We start from the raw sequence: 20100 nt of genomic DNA on the forward strand, positions 1-20100 counted from the left end.
AGTAGCTGAGACTACAGGTGTGTGCCACCATACCTGGCTAATTATTTTTTGTATTTTCGGTACAGATGGGGTTTCGCCATGTTGGCCAGGCTGGTCTTGAACTCTTGACCTCAAGTGATGCACCTGCCTCAGCCTCCCAAATTGCTGGGATTATAGGCATGAGCCATCGTGCTTGGCCTAGCTGATGTCTTTTATTTTTTTTTGAATCTCATTACAGTGCCTAGTAGAATGCTGGATACGTAGTCATTATTCAGAAGCACTGGAAATGTATGATCAGATACATGCTTTGTTAGTGCTGCTTCAAGCTTCTATGAAGAGTTTTCTCACTTCAGTTATGAAAATAAAGCTAGTTCCCAGAGTTCTGTTGTAGTACCTACTGTTTCTATCTCTTTGCTGGCAAAATGCATTCCCTCATGGGATAAGTATACCCTTTCCAGTTTGAAGAGTCAAATTGCCAAATAGGCATATTTTTTGGAAAGGTGATATGATTTTGTGTACTTTCACAGGAAACCTTTTAGAAGAAATTCCCCAAACAAGGCAGTCACCACTGTCTTTACCTAACTAATGAATTTGCCATCTCCCTCTTCCAAGCTCACTGTCCAGAAACTTCTCAAGCAGGAAGTTTCACTGTCATGAAGTCAAAGCACTTTGTGGGGAATTGGGCCCAGCATGTGCCTGCTTGTGGGGAAAGGCAGGCCTGATTCTTGCCCATGACGTGTCTTCGTGTCTTTGGGGCTGGGCTATCTGGATGTGTGAGTGCTTTCCCCGCTTGTAGAAATGCAATTATTCCCCGCATGAAAGCAGCTGAAGTTCCTCAGGGCAAAGGGGATTCCAGCAGAAACAATGGGCACAGCCCTGCTTGGGAAGTTTCCAGACTAAAAGGAAGCTGCCAGAGCTGTAGGTAGGTGTATTGCAAGGTAGACCTCCATGGCAGGGTGAGCTCAGAGAACATGCTGGGTCTTACCTAATGTAGGTCCCTGCTGATAAAACTGTGGAAAATCTCTGTGTATTGGTCCTTACACCCTCACCTTGGGTTTCAGTCTGACTCTGAAAGTGGGAGGAGCTGGGGCCACACAAGATGCCTCTTCTGGGGATGTTGTCCATCAGTTTCTCTTTTTATTTTATTTTCTTTAAGAGACAGGGTCTCTTTCTGTTGCCTACGCTGGAGTGCAGTGGTGTCATCATAGCTCACTGCAGCTTTGAACCCCTGGGCTTAAGTGATCCTCTTGCCTCAGCTTTCCAAGTAGCTGGCAATAAAAGGGAGTGCCACCACACCCAGCTGCTTTCTTTTTTCTTTATGTTTTTTGGAGAGACGGGGGTATCACTATGTTGCCTGGGCTGGTCTTGAACTCCTGGCCTCAAATAATCCTCCCACCTTGGCCCCTGAAAGTGCTGAGATTACAGGTGTGAGCCACTGTGCTCAGCCGAGGAGTTTCTCAAATTTCAGTCTTTGCACAGCCCTATGAGAATCATTAGGACAGCTTCAAAAATACAGATGTCCGGGTCTCAACCCAGGCCTTCTGTGGCATAGGAGCCTGAAGTCTGTATTCTTGACAAGTTTCCTTGATGACTCAGAAGCAAAGCCAGATTTAGGAACTATAGGTCAGTATTAGCATGCCTACTTTTATTAGACCCACTGCTTTGCTCCAGAGCGGATTGGGAGTGGGTGTGGGGCTGGAGTGTACCCAAGAGAGCATATTCCTGCATGTTTTTGTAACTCAGAAGAAGCAGCTGCAGCTTCATGTGGACTAAAATAGAGGCCTACTTTAGCTCTTGAAATATCCTGAACACCTGGAGAAAAATAACCCAGAGGCTCCTTTAGCCTCCGAGTTGCTATTTCGCTGTGGGAGTCGCAGGACCAGCCGGCATGAGTGTTCACAGAGTCACAGATGCTTAGGTCACAAGGCTCCTCACAGCTCCAAGGAGGGTAAAGGATAGCACAGTGCTGCCACCCCTTATTCCCTGCTCAGGGCAGACATTGCTAATCAACCGTGACACTCATCCCTGTTGAACCCAGAGAGGTTCAGAGTCCTAAGCAATCAGAGCTGGCACAAGGAATGAAACCTGTTACCCTCCTTGCCATTCTTACCAACAATATCCTAGTCTAGTCCTAAAATTTGTTGGGCACTTTGACTTGCAATTATCCATAGGACACAGTTCAGAAAACCATGGTGAGTCATATTCTTTTCTCGTCTCTTTGGGGAAACTCAATCATTCCCTTGATATTAATACTATCTATGGGTTGGCAACTCCCAAGTTTATGTTTCTGCCCCAGAACTCTTCTTGAGCTCCAGACTTACACAGACACTTAGAGGCTAAGAAAGTGTAGAGTCTCAGGTTATCTAAACTTCAATAGATACATACGAAATATTTTTGACTATTTAGCTCTTTGAGAGGGGGACTGCTCATTTCTCTGTGTATTGCTCACTATGCCTGGCTCAGTGTCTGGTATACAGCAGATACTAGGTAGATATGCTTATTGATTTTATATACCATTCCCCTGCTTATCTGCGTAACTGAGTTATTCTTTTCTCATGCCCTCCTATAGTGAGGGCTGCCCCATTCCTTATCACCCCCAGGCTAGATGGGGCGTGGCAGTCTCTGACATTGGTGGCCCCCAATGCACCATGCCTCCTAGTATTTATTTCCTTGTATAACCTCCTCCCTTGGAATCTAGTATAGACCTATGATTTTCTTCAGCCAGTATAATGTGGTGGAAGTTAGACTGTGCCAGTTCCAGGTCTCATCCTTAAGAAGGCCTGGCAGCTTCCACTCTTGTGTTCTTAGGAACCCTAGACTGTCACATAAAAAGTTCAGCTATCCTGTGAAGAGAAGAGGCCATGTGAAAGAGAGACCCTAAGACTCAATGGAAAGACAGAGGAGCCCAACCTTTCCAGTGTCCCAGCTGAGCCCGCTCCCAGCTAGTTAGCCAGCTGAAGGCAGCAGTATGTGTGACCATTGACAAGACCAGGAGAAGAACCACTCCAGCTGAGTCAGTTCAGCTTCCAAGAATCAAGAGCAAACAAAATGTTAAGCCACTAAGATTTGGGATGGTTTGTTACACAGCAAAAAAAAAAAAAAAAAAAAAAAAAAACAGAAGATGTGTTCCTTGACACCACAGATCAAGAGGCAAGTGAACAGTCTTGGAATTTCATCTCCTTATTTTTAGCTTTAACTTTGGTGCTCTGCTCTGCACAAAGGCCTGACAAGTAACAATTCCTTTGATCCCTGTAAATCTGATCAGGGCGCAGTAGAGACATCTAGTCATTTTGACAGCACATATATTTGAACAGAAACCTTTAGGGTAGCCCTCCAAATGTAAGGGTAGAAACAAGTAGGATGAGTAGCAGAGGAGAGATGGAATGGGAGGAGTCCCATTTAGGTTGAAGTGACACAGAGAATGAATGCTGGAGCAAGCGGGGTTGGCTCCGGAAGGCAGGGGCTCACATCAAGTGTGGAAGGTAACATTAAGGGGTGGGCCTGTGTTAACTGGCTCCAGATATCAGAGAGGCCCATGGCTGCCTGAATTTCTCTGAAAACTAGAACTTTCTACAAAGAGCACTAATAGTGAAATTGTGACTTCCAATATGGTATGTATCTCAGGGATTACGTGTGTGTGTGATTATGATGAGAGGAGAGAAAGAGGGAGAGAGAATGAATGAATGCACAGAGATAAAAAAAAATGGAGAGACTAAAAAAAAAAGAATTTTTCCTAGAGCTAAAAAGTAGATGACTTTTTAAAAAGTAAGCTTTCTTTATTATTTCCCTTCTTTAACACTCTAATCTAAGCAGCTTAAGAATCCTGTATTTAGGGTTTGGGAACTAGGGAAGAAGCAGGTGGTTTCCTTTCCTGGTCTGCCTAAAGGCCAAAGCTGCCGATGACATCAAGCTTCTGTCCAGCCCAGGACATTTATCAGACAGAGCTAGGGCTCCAGGTGCAAACTTAAAATATAGTCAATTCCCATCCATACTACTGTAAGTAACAAAAATGAACAATGTGAATGGAAACTGTCAGGGAAAACTTGTGGCAGCAGGAGGTGGTGCTTGGGTACAATGCACCCATCCACTGCGTGGCAGGAAGAGTGGGGCAATCAGTCCTTGCCATTAGTCTTTGTCTCTGCTTTGAGAAGGACACTCCCAGCTGTCTATTGCTGTGGTTCACAGACTTAAATTGAGATTCCTTCTGTCCTGGAAGGTTCTTCTTAGTGGCCAAGCTCCACGACAGGAACTGAGCCATAGTAAGTTTATTTCAGGCCAAAAAATCTTAACATACACCCCTATTAGTGGGTAGGGGTAGGAAGGTGGAGCTTTTTATTAGCAGGATGTTTGGACAGAGCCAAGGATGTTGAAAGCAGGAGTCAACATTTCCCAAGGTTCTTTCTTAAAATACGTTGTGTTTGACTTTGGAACTCCTGACTCACCCCCAGGCCGGGCATTCTGTCCTGGAGCTACTGTATCCCAAGAGTGCTTGGGGAGACCAGCTAATTCCTCACCTACAGTATCCACAGAAACATCTGGTACAGCTTATTAGAAAGTCAAAACAACCAACCATCAATCCATCATCTTTTCTGTTTAAGGACACATTCCTGTTGGCTGACGCATGCCCCTCCTCAAGGATCCCCCCTCCCTGCCCCGGACTGCCTGTGTGTGTCTGTAAAACTGAACTGATTTTGATGATAATTTGCACAGCTTCTTACATCCTAGTTTATTTAACCTTCTCACACGAATAGCAATACTTTTCTTTGGGGAATCACAGAATGATTACTGACTCATTAGATAAGCAGTGAACCCTGGAAACAGGAAGCAAAAAGTGGGCTTTCAAAGCCAATTTCATTCCCTTCTCTTTTCATCCACAGGTGACACAGCATTGTAGAAAGAGTCTGTACTTGGAGTCAGTAGTCCTGGGTTCAGCTTGTAGTCCTGACAGGTACTGTGAGACCTGAGATAGCGAACTTGGCTTCTCTGAGTCTCAGTTTTCTCTTGCATAAAATGGGAATAATAACACCTATCCGGCTGGCTACAGAGGAGTTTTTAAGAGGTTAGAATAGAATACTGGGGTGGGAAGGCAGTTTAAAGAACATCTGATGCTTGAATTCCTTCCTATAATATCACCACAAATAAGCCATGTAACCTATCCTTGAACTCTTCTGTGACAGGGAACTCATTCCCACAGACGGTCCAGTGCAATGTGAGATAGCTCTGATTTATTTTGAGCTGAAAACTGCTTCCTTTAGCATTCCACCAATTGGTTCTTCTCCATGTAAATATATACAAACAAGTCCAATTCTCTTCTGAAAGAAGAGCTTTTAGAATCTGGAGGTGCTAGCATGTCCCTGATATAGACAGAGCCATCTCTGAGTCTTCTCTCTACCAGGCTCAGCTTTTGGTTCTCTTCACTATCATGGTTATTGCGCTCCAAAGGCATTTTAGGTAATTTTTAAGCCTCAGTGTAGCTTCTCTAGCACTGGATGTGGTATTCAGGATTTCTGAAAGGGAGAGAATGAAGTGTGACATTCATCTCCGTTGTCCTAGATGCTATGTCTCTATTAATGCAGCTGACCCTTGAATTTGCTTTATTTAGTGGCCACATCCCAATAGCAGCCCTTCCTCCACAATCTTAGCTGCAAACATCTAACTTTCTGATCACCACTTCCTTTCTTTCCAGCTTATTCCACCTATCATCCAATTCAACAGTTTCTAAACTTCACCAGGACTTACTATCCATTGATCACCCTTTCACTGACCCTTGTCCCTCCCCTCTACCACATCCTCCCATTCTCTCCCCCTTTTACCCAGCCTAGAGCTCATGACACAAGTATAACCATTCCCTCTTAACTCCTTGCTCTTTCCCATTTTCTCTTGCCTGGCAAAATCCCCAACCCTGATTACACCCTGCTCTCTTTGTCTTCCTGCCCTTGGACCCAGACGGTTGAACTTGGCTTCAGAAAACACAGAAAAGGTTAACTAGCTTAAGTTAAATTCATAAACAGTAACCCCAAGGGGGCCCAGAGAGTTGCCTGGTGATCATGATCCAGCTTCCCAGTCTGGACATTCTCCCAGTCTCATAGATAACTAGGTCCCACTTCCTCTATCCTTAAACCTCCCCATCCTCACTCTATGCTGATGACCTTGTCTTCAAGCAGATGGGACTCCCCCCTCACTCCCACCACACATATACCCACCTGCCCCATCAGTGCCCAGTACTCTGCCTTCCCTTTCTCCCTGTGGATGATTTTCTGTGCTCTAAGACTAAGCTCTTCAGGTGTGCATTGGATCCTTTTTCCTGCTTGCTTACTTAAGGACTTTTGCCCCCCATCCTACAGTCCATCATTCATTTCCTCTTTCGACGGGATCATTTCCACCTTATATAACCACAATATTATTTTGCTCTCATCTTAAAAAACAAAACACAACACCAACAAAACTCTTTTCTTATCTCCAGATAAGGAAACTAGATAAGGAGACTCAGAAAAGTTTAGTAACCTGCCCAAGGTCACATATCTGAAAAGTGGAGGGGTCAAAGGTCAAATTATAGTTTGCCCACCCCTAAAGCCCACCCAGATGAGACTTCGTGCAGTTTGTGGGCTCCAGCCCGCTGCTGTGGTTGGAGAGGCTGAGCTCGGGCAAGGGAGCACTTCGTCAAGGATGGGCAGGTCATCTCTGCCAAACCTGTGCAATCTTGGGGCAGCAAGAAGGCTGGAGCTTTGCAGGTGAGAAGGGAACCTGCTTTGTCTTCAGAGGCCCACTGAGCTGCTGAAACTCTGGCCTGATCAGCTTTTCTCTCAGAATAAACATGGGCGCGTGAGGGCTGTCATCAGGCCTCCATTCCAGCGGCACGTCAGCCACAGCAGTGTGAGCGGGTGGCCATGATGGCAGACAGATGGGGCAGGCAAGCAGGGTGGAAGCTGCCAGCATTGTGAAGCTTCCCCAGTGAAGACATGACACCTCATAAATCTTGCAGGCCCAGAGCCCATGTGGTCTGCCACAGTGCCTCATTAACACTTCCTTGTTCTCACATAGAGGTGGAAAATAACCAAATGTGACAAGCTGTCTTCCAAAACCATTTCATCAGAAGGGCACACATCTTTCCTCTATCACTTGCAACATCCCTACTTGTGCTGAGAACCCTAAACAGCTCAGGCTAAGGGGGTTTTTCTCCTGGGAAAACGATACTTAACTACCTCCAGATCACAACCTTCAGCCCTCAACTCTCTCATTCCCTCCCCTCTCTGCTCCCAGAGATTCTCTCAGAGAATGAGCCCATTTGGCATCCAGTCTTATCACTCCAAGCGGTCAGGTTGGAATTTTCAGGATACCTGGGAAAGCATGCATCTACTGCCTTTGCTTTGTGTATTGGCCAAAACCAGTGTTGGCTTTAGTCATGGCATCTCTTAAAAGTCCTCTTTCAAAAGGGACAGACTGGTCCACTTACTTGTCTGTCACAGCCTGCATGAACTCGTCCAGCAAGTCATCGTACGCCTTCCCGCGCACACGCTGGTGTTTCAGGCCGATGTACAGAGGGTCTCTGAGCAGCTCCTGGAACAGACAGCACCCATTGACTAAGCCTATTCCCAGTGTTCCTGTTTTTTGTTTTTGTTTTCCAACAAGTATCCAGGATTATTGGGAAGAACCAGAAGGTGGGAGGAGAGGGAGTGGTAGGAAGCTGACTGGATCTCCCCCGCCCAGGTGTCATTTCTGAAAGGGTCTGGAGGCTAAGCCAGTGATTGAGGTTGGACCCTCAGATGATCCTCATTTGGAAACCATGGATGCTTTGAACCAGGCAAGCCTTTCTCAGACACAGTCTTTCAACCTCTGTCTGCAGGCTTTAGGGTTATTTCAGGATTTCTCAACAGTGGCATTACTGACATTTTGGCTGGGATAATTCTTTAACATGAGGCCTGATGTGCACACTGTAGGATCTTTATCAGCATCTCTGGCCTCTAGCCACTAGATGCCAGTAACACTCGCAGTTGTGGCCATCAAAAATGACTTCAAGCCCGATGTGGTGGCTCACACCTGTAATCTCAGCACTTGGGAGGCCAAGGTGGAAGGATTGCTTGAGCCCAGGAGTTTGAGGCTGTCCTGGCCAACACAGCGAGACCCCATCTCTACAAAAAAATTTTAGAAAGTTAGCTGGGCATGGTGGTGTGTGCCTTTGGTCCCAGCCGCTCAGGAGGCTGAGGTGGGAGGGTCACTTGACCTTGGGAGGTCAAGGCTGCAGTGAGCCATGATCGTGCCACTGCACTCTAACCTGGGCAACAGATTGAGACCCTGTCTCAAACAAACAAACAAACAAACAAACAAAAACAAAAAAGAAAAAATGAATGTTTTGAGACATTGCCAAAGGTCTTCTTAGGGACAAAACTGTCACTGGTTGAAAACCACTGCAGCTGACTTCAGGCAGCATCTGCATGGAAGTATTGGGTCGCATCCAGAGTCCCTGGTCTGGACTCACGTTCGAAAACCAACCCACCCTCCTTTTCTTTCCATTCCTCTCTTTTCCTCTCCCTTCTTCTCTTCTTTACTTCTCTCTCTCCCTCCTTGAAATCTTACTGAATACCTACCCTGTGCCTCACATTGTACTGGGCCCTGGGGATACAAGCATAGAATGAAACAACCAGGAATTTCAATTCAAGAGAGATGCTCACCTTAACACCTAGCCTGTGTTCAGGGCCCCTCCACCTGACCTTCTGCAGCTCTTTCCATCACAGCAGTCATATGCTCTTGGGTTATCTGTGTCTGCGTTGGTGTGAATGACCACTCCTGCTGGCCGACTTGCCACATCTTCCATTCCTCTCACCGCTACACAGAGTCAGTGGACTCATTCATGCATGACACATTTATTTCTCATCTACTATTGCTGACACTGGACCCAGTGGGGGATTTGTAGAGGAGCAAGAAATGGTTGTTGCCTTGTAGGTGCTGACAGGTGGCTGCTGAGTAAACAAACACATTCTACTGCAGGGCAGAGTGGCACTGCTTTGGAACAAAGTGTGACACATGGAGGGACAGTGATGAGTGAAGAAATTCCCTTTGGGGGACAGACTGGGATTGTGTCATGGAGAAAATGGTCAGGTAGGAAGAGATAGGCAGATTTCAGCAGGTAGGCCTCAAGGCTGAGAAGTCAGCACAAAGAAAGGTTGAGGGCTGGAGGCAAGAGGAAGAAATACCTGGTGTATTTGGGAAATGGGAGGTAATTCCATGTGTTAGAGTTTCCTGGAATAATCTACTTTTTTGTCTAACTCACCAAAAATATAAATTCCTAGAGGACAAGGTTTTGTGTTATCTTCATCTCCATCTGAACTGCTGCTACACACAAAGATACAAAGATAAGGACCAGTGGGCCTACACTCTGACCCTCAGCCCTCGGGGGCTTACAGTCAAGTCCCACCTCCATCACTGTGATCTGTGTGACTTTGGGCAAGTCATGGGGCCTTCTGACGCCTTATTCTCATCTATCAAGTGGGGATAAAATATGGGCTGCATGGGGATGATTGTGATGATCAAGTGGAAAAATACATATGAAAGAGCTTGGTGAATTATAATATATGCTATAAAACAGTGGTAGCAATTTTAGCTTTCACAGTGCCTCCAATGTGTCACGTACTGCCCTAAGTGCTTTACTTAACCCAGTGAGGACATATCAGCCATGGAGGTGTGTGGCTCGGAACTATCTTAAGGGAACCTGCTGACAGAGGGCAATTGGTGGACAGCCTTCAGTTTGCACACTCTCTCTAGATTGCTTAATGATTGAGCATGGAGGGGGACTGGGGGAAACCATTCCTGCCCAACTGAGACTCTGCTGGGGCAGGAACTTCCCACCAGCCTGACGGAGCTGGGGAGGCTCTCCCTGGGCTCTCATACTCAGTCCTCACTCCCTCCTGCTCTCCCTTCACAGGTGTCTGACCTGTACTACAGTCTGAAGGCCCCACTCAACCCCAACTCCTCCCACTCCCTCCCCCTTTATTCTTCACAGGTGTCTACCCAGTACCTCTCTCACACATCTATTTCCCCCATTTTTAAAGAGGCAACAAGACTCAGAGAGGTGACGCAGCCTGCTTAAGACCTTGGACTTGTAAGTGCAGGAGTCAGGATTCAAAGCTGGGCTGTTGGGTCCAGAGTCTATGGTCTTAAGCACTCAGTCGTGCTGCATGGGTGGCTCTTCTGCATATCAACAAGAATCAATTTTTCTTTTTAAGGACACTGTTCTGGGTCCACACTGCTTTGATATCACTGTAGTAGGTGTGGGGGAGGGTGTAGTTTAAGGGGCAGAAAAGAACAGGAAATATCTGTTAACCCTTCACCCCAAATCTTGGGTACACATAAGATCTGAGGTGGATTTAGCACTTTGTCAAAGATACCACAGGTTTACATTTAGAAAGATGGTGGGTCCTGGCCTCCTCTCTCACTCTCCTAATCCCCTGGATTGGACACCCTTGAAACTGTTTAGGATTCTTCACTGGTAGGGGTATGTGCATGTGTGTGTCAGTGGGGGAGGACCTAAAGGGTGAAAGTGGTGCATACATGGTGCCCACCCTTCCACATGCTACCTTCAAAGTGACCATCAAAAGCCACTTAGAAGCATCAAACATCCAGAAAGAAGAAATGATAAATGATAGTAGAGTAACATGATGTATAGCTAGGCAGTGATTAAAATTGGTGGTTTTAAGACTTTGCAATCACCTGGACAAATTTGTAAGAGATTATTTAAAGTGGAAAAAGCAGGATACAAAATTATACAGATATCATAATTATAACTCTCTGAAACACACAAATACAGAGCTTGGAAGGACATACATTAAAAAATGACTGAAAATAGTATTCCTCTTGGCACTGGCAGAAAACATTCACTTTGCCAGTTCTTACAAAGATTAAAAGGGTCCATGGTGAGTTATAATTTGGAATGTTGCCAACTCACAGATTTGAATCTTAGTGCGTCAGGCAGCATAGAGTGAATTTCTCAATCCTGCATATGCAGTTTCTAGGGTAAGTTAAGTTCCCCAGTGGTGCTAAGGGATTTTTACATTTTCAAAAAATTTCTCAGTATACTGCAGTAAAGATCAAAGGTCAACCATATGAGATACTGCTAAGATACAAGGGCAACTATAAAAAGCTTTTTAAAAGTCCTTATATTTTGCTTCCATAATAAAATGTTCTATGTCTCAGATACTTTAACCACAAAACATGAAAAAAGTTCCCTTATGGATATGACGTTAAAAAATAGCTTATGTTTATATAGAGCTCTCAAGTAATGCACTCATTTGTTCCTTCTAATAGTCTGACCTCTTCTCATCCCATTTTAGAGGAAGTTGGAGTTCAAGGGTTTAAATAAACTGCCCAAGCTCACAGAGCCAGAAAGTAGCTATGCTGAGATTGAGCTTTGTCTGGGTCTCATGATGAAGCATCCTCTTTGTCCCATCACTTGATATTGTGGGAGCCAGGGAACCAGGGAGCCAAGGGGCAGCTCCTTACCCTCTGCCTGGTCCTCCTGGAAGAGGTCAGTAGTGGCTGGGAAGGTCCAGGCTCTTGACCTGCAGACCAGGCTGGGGAACGGGGAGAGCTGGAATGAGTTCAGAGGAAGGCTGTGTCCACATCTCTAGTCAACTGGTTCTTTTTTACCAGGAGTGGAAATGGCTTCTCTAAAAGAGTAGTGGGCAGAGCTCCCACAGCTGACTTGGCACAACATGGAACAAGCAGCCCACATTCTGCTCTGTATCCGCCAACTGATTCAGATATAAGAATGCCTGCCAGTAAGGGGTAGGAGTAGTAACCTGCCTGGACCCTCTCCTTGTAGCCCTCCTCTATCTTGACTTCTTCATATGATTTAGAAGAAAAGAGAATATTTCAGCAGATAGTATTGCCAGATAAAATATAGGACGCCCAGTTAAATTTGAATTTCAGACAGGCAATAATTAAAAAGAAATGTTTAGAATTAAGCGTGACCTATGTATTATGTGGAGCACACTTACGCTAAAAAACGTTGACTTGCTTATCTGAAATTTAAATGTCACTGGTGTCTGGCATTTTTATTTGCTAAATCTAGTAACCCTATCAATAGAGGCAGAGGAATCTTCAAGTTTGGAGGCAACATGCCATGGGGGAAAGGACACTGCTGGACCTGGTGGCTGTGGTCAGGATGCTCCCCTGTGAGCATCCTCGGTAGGGCCCAAAGGGGCTCTAGGCTTTCAAATCAGATAGACCTGGGTTTGAATTGAGGCTTTGTCACTTGACTAGCTCTGTGGCTTTGGGGAAGGTATTTAACTTTTCTCTGCTCTCTGTTAAATAGGGATAATAATTTCTATCACACAATGGAAGCTCTTTGAGCTCCTCATTCATCTGCATCTCCCCAGCTAATTGTACAGTGATGGAACACATAAGCCCTTGAGAAGCATTTAGTGATATGATTGCCAGAGTCCTGGGACTGGGCTAAGGAGATGCTGAATTAAAAACTAGGAAGGTCTTAGAAATCACTTGGTTCAGCTTCCTCCAAATGAGTTTTTGAAGGTTGGAAAGAATAAATGAGCCGCCCAAAGTCACAAAACACGTTGGTGGAAACAACACGGCAGAAATCATAGTTTCTAGACCAGGACTCTTCCCAGGGTGGGAACCAGGTTTATTCACTTCCAAACTTTAGTGTTCAGTAGGGTGCCTGGCACCTAAATATTGAGTGATGAAATCTTTCCCCTCTGTTAGTTACTGAGTCCCCTTTGGAATCAAGTAAGTCAATGATTATAATTTTAGGTGAAGGCCTTTATTCAAAGTGGGTGAAGCAGAACTTTCTCCTCTGCTGTGGGAGTTAGAGGGTTGAATGTGTTCTCTGTGGCTATTTGCCTAGCTCTGCCTCCTGTAAGGTTTGTCTTGGAGACAAAATGTCACGGAAAACGAAACGGTTTCCTCCTCTTCACTGCCCATATCAGTGAGCATTGCATTTCAGCTGGAAGACAGATAAACCTCCTGGTTGAAAAAATATTTATCTTGCATAGCAACAGGCATGCTGTGATATTACTCAGGGAACCTGGGGGTCTGGGAGGTCACAGGATTGGATTCATGCTGTGGGCACAGCATGCTTTCTCCTTACAGTGGCAGTCCCACCTACCACTCATTCCTTGGGAAGCTCAGCTAAGCCTGGGGTAAGCTACAAAGATCCTAGCAAGGGCATCCTCATAGGTTACACTTGTGTAGAGAGTGAGCTCTATGATGGCACCACATGGTGAAGGCTAAATAATGATAATCTTGCAAGGTAGAAGAAACCCTGCAACACCCAGCCTGATAATCTTGCAAGGTAGAAGAAAGTCTGCAACACCCAGCCTGGTTGTCAACTCCATGCTTCCTTGGCAATTCAATAACACCCAAAGCACTATTTACCAGGCTCTGCTGATGCTTGTTTCCCTAAGCAGACACGACTCCCCTCCCTCCTCCCATTCTTCAGTTCCAGAAGATCACACAGCATCTCCTTCTGAGGTGAATTCATAGAGGCTCAAGACTTCTGCCAGGAGAAGACCTCCAAGGCTCAGCAGGGTCATTTTAAAGCCAAGCCCCATCCCCCAGGATTCCCCCACCCTGCCTTAGCACAGGGTGGGATGAGCGCTGGGTTTGGAGTCAAACCTTGGGGAAGCCCTTTCTGCTCTGAGTCTCTTTTCCCCTGTAAAACAAGGGGGTTGAACAAGATGGTACTCAGGTACCTTCTAACCTGAATAGTCTGTGACTGGCTGCATATGGATGAAACAAAATAAATCCAATTCACATGCAGCCACGATGGAAGGTTGAGCAGGCACTCCCTTCCCCTGCCCGCTTGGAACTTAATCATGGGATGTCCTTTCTTCATGGGATCACGGCCCTACATATTTATTTTTCCAAATCTCCTTGTTGTCGGCAGGTAAAAGTGACGCAGAGTTTCAGGGCTGTGGACAGCAGATGTTTTCCTTCAACAGGAAACCTGGAGGGGTGTTGTCTTTGACTGTGATTAAAGCTCCTGTTGCCTCAGGAGTTTTTATGGAGACATACACACAGATGGTCAAGTTATTCTGACACTAAAATCCCCCATGACAGCATCCTCCCTGCGTGGACATGTGAGATTAAAATGGTAAAAGGCCAAGCTTCCCTCTGTTACATCTCAGGCTTGCTCTGAGCAAAAGGTGTGCCCTGGGACTTCTGGGAGGAATGTCTTGCAAACGGATTCATTGAAAAAAAAAAAAAAAAGGAAAAAGGAACTGTAGTTGGGAGATCACATAGTAAATCCATTTGAAAAGAGAAAAATCACCATCTTGCTAATGTTGGTCACTTTATAACTTTGAACATTTTGTGTCCTGAGTTTCCTCAAATGGGTCTGGAGAAGGCGCACCATTCCCTGGAGGGGATGGTGTAAACAGTATTGCTATCCTCTGACTTGATTCTGAATGTCCATGGGATCCTGCCTGTGTGAAACACCCATTCTTGGCCCCCATTTCCCAGTCTATAATGCAAACACCAGACCCCTTGGAACAGTGCACCATGTTGGGCAAGGCAGCTGTGGAGCCAGAGAGCTGTGGAGCCAGAGAACTGGGTTCCAATCCCAGCTCTGACACTTAGAGCTGTGGGAAGTAGTTGACATGTTTCAGCCTCAGTTTCCTTATCTGAAAATGAGGAGAATAATATACTGGGGAAGAACGGCTTCCTCTCACTCCCGGGGCACATACGGAGGGCAGATCAGGGCATGTTCCCTCCTCTCAGATGGGGGTACTCTGGTCCCTCCCTGACATAAGATGCAGACCCAGGGGAGGTTCTCTCCCCTCTACATCCAGGAGGAAGAGGTGATTCTAGAGGCCTAAAGCACCAGAAGAAGTAGACGCTTTGAGTAGATGTGACACACGACTCATTGAAGTGACCAATTAGGTGACAGTGTTGAAACACTGACAACTAGAATATTCTACTCAGGCTGACCCACGTTTATCTCCTTCAGGCTCAGCAGGGTGCCTGACACCCACTAAACACTCAATAAACTTTTATTAACTAAGGCAAAGTGTTCACAAAAGAATCTTAATTGAAGAAATTAGAACAAAATTACATTGTGATTACACCTAGGTAATAACTACCCTTATGTATAGGCATAGAAAAATATTGGGAAGAAACACAAATGCAGCATTGTGGGAGAAATACCATTTCCTTTTTCTTTAAAATTTTGAATAATGTTCTAAATTTATTTTAGCAATAAAAATTCTAAAAATCAAGAAAAAATCTTTACTTACAAAGCAACAGAAACTAGGCATAGATTTAACATGGGGAGAGGAGCACAAACTTGGATTTGGCTCCTAGCCCTGCCTCTTCTAGCAGATCTTCTTGGGCAAAAAAACTCTCTGGGCCTCAGTTTCCTATGCTGTAAAAAACAGGGTAATGACAGATGCTCCACTCACAGGGTTATTGCAAGGCTTAAACTGAGTGGTCCATAAAAAGGGCCTGATCCACAATTACTGCTACCTTCCAGTCATTTTTTCTGGTGGGTTTGTTACAAGTTAGAGCCAGCTCTAAACTTCAGCATATCATTGCTGAGTGTTGGACCTTCAATGACAAAGGATCCCAATGCACCAGCACAGCCAGCACCCTTCCAGTGGATGCAGTGGCCTCAGAATCAAACTCAATCTGTTCTAATTCTTGCCTAAAGCCAGCTTGTAGAAGGAATGAAGGTCTCAATTAAATCCAGTTGGAACACAGCAGGAGGTATTGGAGAGGAAGAATAAAACAAAGTTTGCTGCGCTCATCCATGTCTGCAAAGAAGCATTCTGTGAGGCCAAAAGACAATTTCAGCAAAACTCATATACCTGGCTGGGGGTAGGGCATTACTGTGCAGAGCAAAACTTGAAGACTGGTTTTGATGAGCAGCTGTAAAGCATGTATCCTGATCCAACTTCCTGTCTCCTGAGCTGGTGAGGAGACACATGGAGACCAGGCAGTTTTAGAGGTTGAAGGATGCTTAGTAACTTTCTGGTCTAGTCTCTCAATAAACTGAAAGGGAATTAAGTCTAAGGAGGTGCAGTGACTTATCTGGCTCGTCATGGTACTGGAACCAAGGTCCCAAACCAATAGTTTTCCCACTTTCTTGCCCTCCCTCATCTCATTCCCACCCCCAGGATTTCCCAGCTATTAAACAAGGTCTGCCCACCATTCCATCATTTGATCGTATCTGCAGATGAAGCCTGAATAAGCATCATTCCTTACTAGGATCTAAAGTGCTTGCTTTTGTTTGAAATGGGGATGCCTGGGCTGGGCATGGTGGCTCACATCTGCAATCCCAGCATTTTTGGAGGCCGAGGCCGGCAGATCACTTGAGGTCAGGAGTTTGAGACCAGCCTGACCAACATGGTGAAACCCCATTTCTACTAAAAATACAAAAATTAGCTGAGCGTGGTGGCGCATGCCTGTAATCCCTGCTACTGAGACAGGAGAATTGCTTGAACCAGGAAAGCAGAGGTTACAGCGAGCCAAGATCACAGCACTGCATTCTAGCCTGGGCAACAGAGGGAGAGTCCATCTCAAAAAAGAAAAAAAAAAAAAAAGAAAAGAAAATAAATGGGGATGCACTGTGTTTAGGCAAGAGGAAGGCCATGTAAAGAGTCTTGGCAAATTTTCTTAAGAGAGATCACTGCAGAATGCAAATAAGAATAACTTTTTGACAATGTGAATCAAGAATTTAAAAAATGACCATTCCTTTTGCTTCAATACGTACATTTCTAGAAATTTATCTTAAGGAAATACTCAGAGATAGTAACAAAGACTCATCTGCAAAAATGGGCTTCAGAGCACAATTTATATTTTAAAAAGACTAGAAACAACTGAAGTGCCCAACTGTGGGGGTTTTCTTATACAAATTATGATATACCAGGTAGCTATTAAACTGACACTATGGAAGAATGGTTAATGACCTGAAAGAAAACTCATGACAGATAATTAAATTTGAAAAAGAAATATAAAATACTGTATATATAATAAGAACATAACTTTTGTTTTATAAGTTCATGGAAAAAAAAAGCTGGGAGAAAATATACCAATATGTAAACAATGATTAGCACTTGTTGTGTGGCTGATACCTTATTTTTAACACTTCTCTGAATTGTCTTTATTTATTTATTTATGACAGAGTCTTGCTCTATCACCCAGGCTGGAGTGCAGTGGTGTGATCTCAGCTCACTGCAAGCTCTGCCTCCCAGGTTCTCCTGGGATTCTCCTGTTTCAGCCTCCCCAGTAGCTGGGATTACAGGTGTGTGCCACCACACCCAGCTAATTTTTGTATTTTTAGTAGAGATGGGATTTCACCATGTTGGTCAGGCTGGTCTCAAACTCCTGGCCTCAGGTGATCCCGCCCCGATCGGCCTCCCAAAGTGCTGGGAATACAGGCGTGAGTGACTGTGCCCGGCCTCAATTTTGAAAAGATGAACATGCACTGATCTCAAAGATAAATATCATTAAGAGGGAATCCTTGGATATTTTTTCATGTTTTCTGACACAGAGACAGAACTGCGAATCACAGACATGCCCATGGTGGTTCCCAGAGCAAGGAAACCCTTGGCTGGGGCCTGAACTCCTTAAACCACAAACTGCTAGGAATAGTGCAGCTGTAGGATCTCACCTGTCTGAGTCAGACATTTTGGCACCTGGTACTTTGAATTCTAATCCTTCCATTGGGGCAGACTGCCTTGAGAATGTTAAAAAACACAGCCCAGGGGTCACTCCCACCTCAAGGGAAATGGAAATTGCATAGGGTAATGGGGATCAAAGAGGAAGGAAGCCCAAGCAGGGGTCATTGTGGGTATAGAGGGCCTCATAGAGGTAGAGGATCAAGGGGACCCAGGAGTGGGAGAGGGAACAGAATGGAGCTAGGGGTGGGCAACCAGGGAAGAAGGTCCTCTACTCCACAACTGTGTAGGAGGAGTGCCCTGGTCAAGGGGATGCCAAGAAAGAAATAGCCTCTTGCTGTGTAGATATAACCACCCACAAACATGCTCCTCACCCTGTCTCAGTTGCTACCTTCTGACCCCAGAGCTCCTGGCCTGGGCAGTGTGTTACCTCATTGTTGGTGCCGACATCCAGCAGCACAGGGAGGCACTGCTGTGGGTTCACTCCTCCGCACGCTGTGTACAGGGCCAGCTTGCCCACAGGGATGCCCATACCGTAGCAGCCCAGGTCTCCCAGGCCCAGGATGCGCTCCCCATCAGTCACCACCACGGCCTGAAAAACAGTAGGGCACCATCAATCAGGGACAGCACTTCCCGCGACAGAGTGCTCATTTTAGCAGCCCCGGCCCATCAGGCTTGGTGACTGGATGCCCACCGACTTTGCCGGTGTGGAAGAGTTTGTCTGGGATAAGGGCAGAGCATTTATTCACCTGCAGGTGGCCGGTCCTTCCTGGCAGGCTGGTGAGAAACCCTACTGAGAAGATAACAGAAAGATGCCTGCCTTGCATTCTGAGCTTCAGGTGGGGGCTGCAGAAACAGCTAGAGGGAAACCACATCAAGTCACTTGACTCTTCCTCAAGGAAACTAAACAGACACTCTTAGCCTGAGACTTGGGGTGGTGGGGAGGGAAGGGCATAATTAAAAGAGAAAAGGAAAAATGAGTGTTCGTGCTGCTGCTACAGCTCCAGGATTTAGAGGCTAATCTAAATGCTCTCCAACCTACTCCTGGATTATGAAAAATCCGATTTGCAAAGAACAGGACTCCTTGTGACATCTTCTAGGATCATTATTGCACATGAAATCAGGAAGAGTTTCAAGCTGCACTGGGATTTACCTTTTGCATTTGGCAAAGAATTGCTGATGTACTAGCTGTCGTGCTACTTCAAGGCTTACCTACTGTGAATTAATAGATGTGAATGAAGCTGATGGTGATGAGAGGAATAATTGTATTATTATAATGGATATTCTTTTATTCATGTAATGCATATTTATGAAGCACCTACTTTGCATAAGACACTGTGACAAATTCTCGGGGAGCTTCAGTTTGCACATCTACAAAAACAAATATGCACAGACCCAGTCCTTAAAGGATTAATGGGCCAAAGGAGTGATGGAATGTGTTTATTAATAATCGTGATTCTGGGAGGGAAGCCGGACTGCAGCAGAATAGCATACAGGGTGGCAGAGATTAGAAGATGGGAGGGTAACCCTTCATGGGTGAAGGGACACACAGGCCCTACCTTGGACAGGTGGAGATTGTGGGGCATGGGTCGGGAGAAGGGCATTTGATACAAAAGAAAGTTAAAATCCAGGGTAGAGGTGCTGGGGGTGGGGAGAAGGTAGGGTGTGTTTGGGGAACGAGGAGGTGTAGGTTGCAGGAAGGGAAAGAATGGAAAGTCAGGCAGGAGTCAGACTGTGAAAGGCCTTGAATGTCAGGTCAAGGAGAGCCCCTCAGGGTAACAGTGAAGTTTTTTGTAGGCCACTCTCACCTGCTCACCAGCGCCAGCTCTCTCTATCTCTACAACAGTTAAGTTTATAGGTCCCTTATCCCTTCATTGGAACCTGGCTTTGGATCCACTCTAGGCTACACATGTCCTGATGGGCTATGGGCACCATAGGGTTTGGTTAAATCCATGAAGGTACATTGCTAGGCACTGGGGGTAAAGAGATGAAGACCCCTTCTTTCCCTGGAAGAGTTTATGATCTGGTACCCAAAGGGCTTATGGTTTCTTCTCACTTCTATTCTCTCTCTTTTAGTGGAAATAGGTGTAGACAGTTTTAAAAACACTTCTCTGCTTCTGGAAAGGGGTCTCTGGAGAGTGCAAGAGATTCATGAAAATCATGATATTCTCCCTTAGATTGGTCGACTGCCTCTGTGCAGAGTGCTCACAGACTGCATCTCATGTGACCCTCCCCATAACTTGGGCAGGTAGGTGGATCTGAGGTTGTTTTCTCTGCTTCACAGGTGAGCAAACAGAAACCTTTATTTCCTCCATATATTTGTTAAGTGTCAGCCACATGCCAGGCACTGGCTGGATGTTTCCACATCAGTTATCTTAAAAGATTAGGTGACTTAGCAAGGTCATCTTGCTAGTGAATGTGACAGGGCAAGGTTCCTGGTTCAGGGCTCCTTCTACCACCCCAACTGGCTGGGGTAAAGTGCGTGTGATCTTGG

The 20100-nt window shown here is 45.5% G+C and overlaps 1 protein-coding gene across 2 annotated transcripts in view; it reads right to left on the minus strand.

Moving 5' to 3' along the window:
• ME3 (malic enzyme 3) overlaps positions 1-20100 on the minus strand; it is a 223604-nt gene that overhangs the window by 50328 nt on the left and 153176 nt on the right. For both annotated transcript variants that reach the window (XM_023209232.2, XM_023209231.2), the window contains exons 6-7: positions 18037-18198; positions 7433-7536 (exon numbers count right to left, since the gene is read on the minus strand). In XM_023209232.2, the coding sequence (XP_023065000.1) occupies positions 7433-7536; positions 18037-18198 (266 nt within the window). The remainder of the gene's footprint in view (positions 1-7432; positions 7537-18036; positions 18199-20100) is intronic.

This window comes from Piliocolobus tephrosceles, chromosome 13 (assembly GCF_002776525.5).
Source record: "Piliocolobus tephrosceles isolate RC106 chromosome 13, ASM277652v3, whole genome shotgun sequence".
Taxonomy (NCBI): Eukaryota; Metazoa; Chordata; class Mammalia; order Primates; family Cercopithecidae; genus Piliocolobus; species Piliocolobus tephrosceles.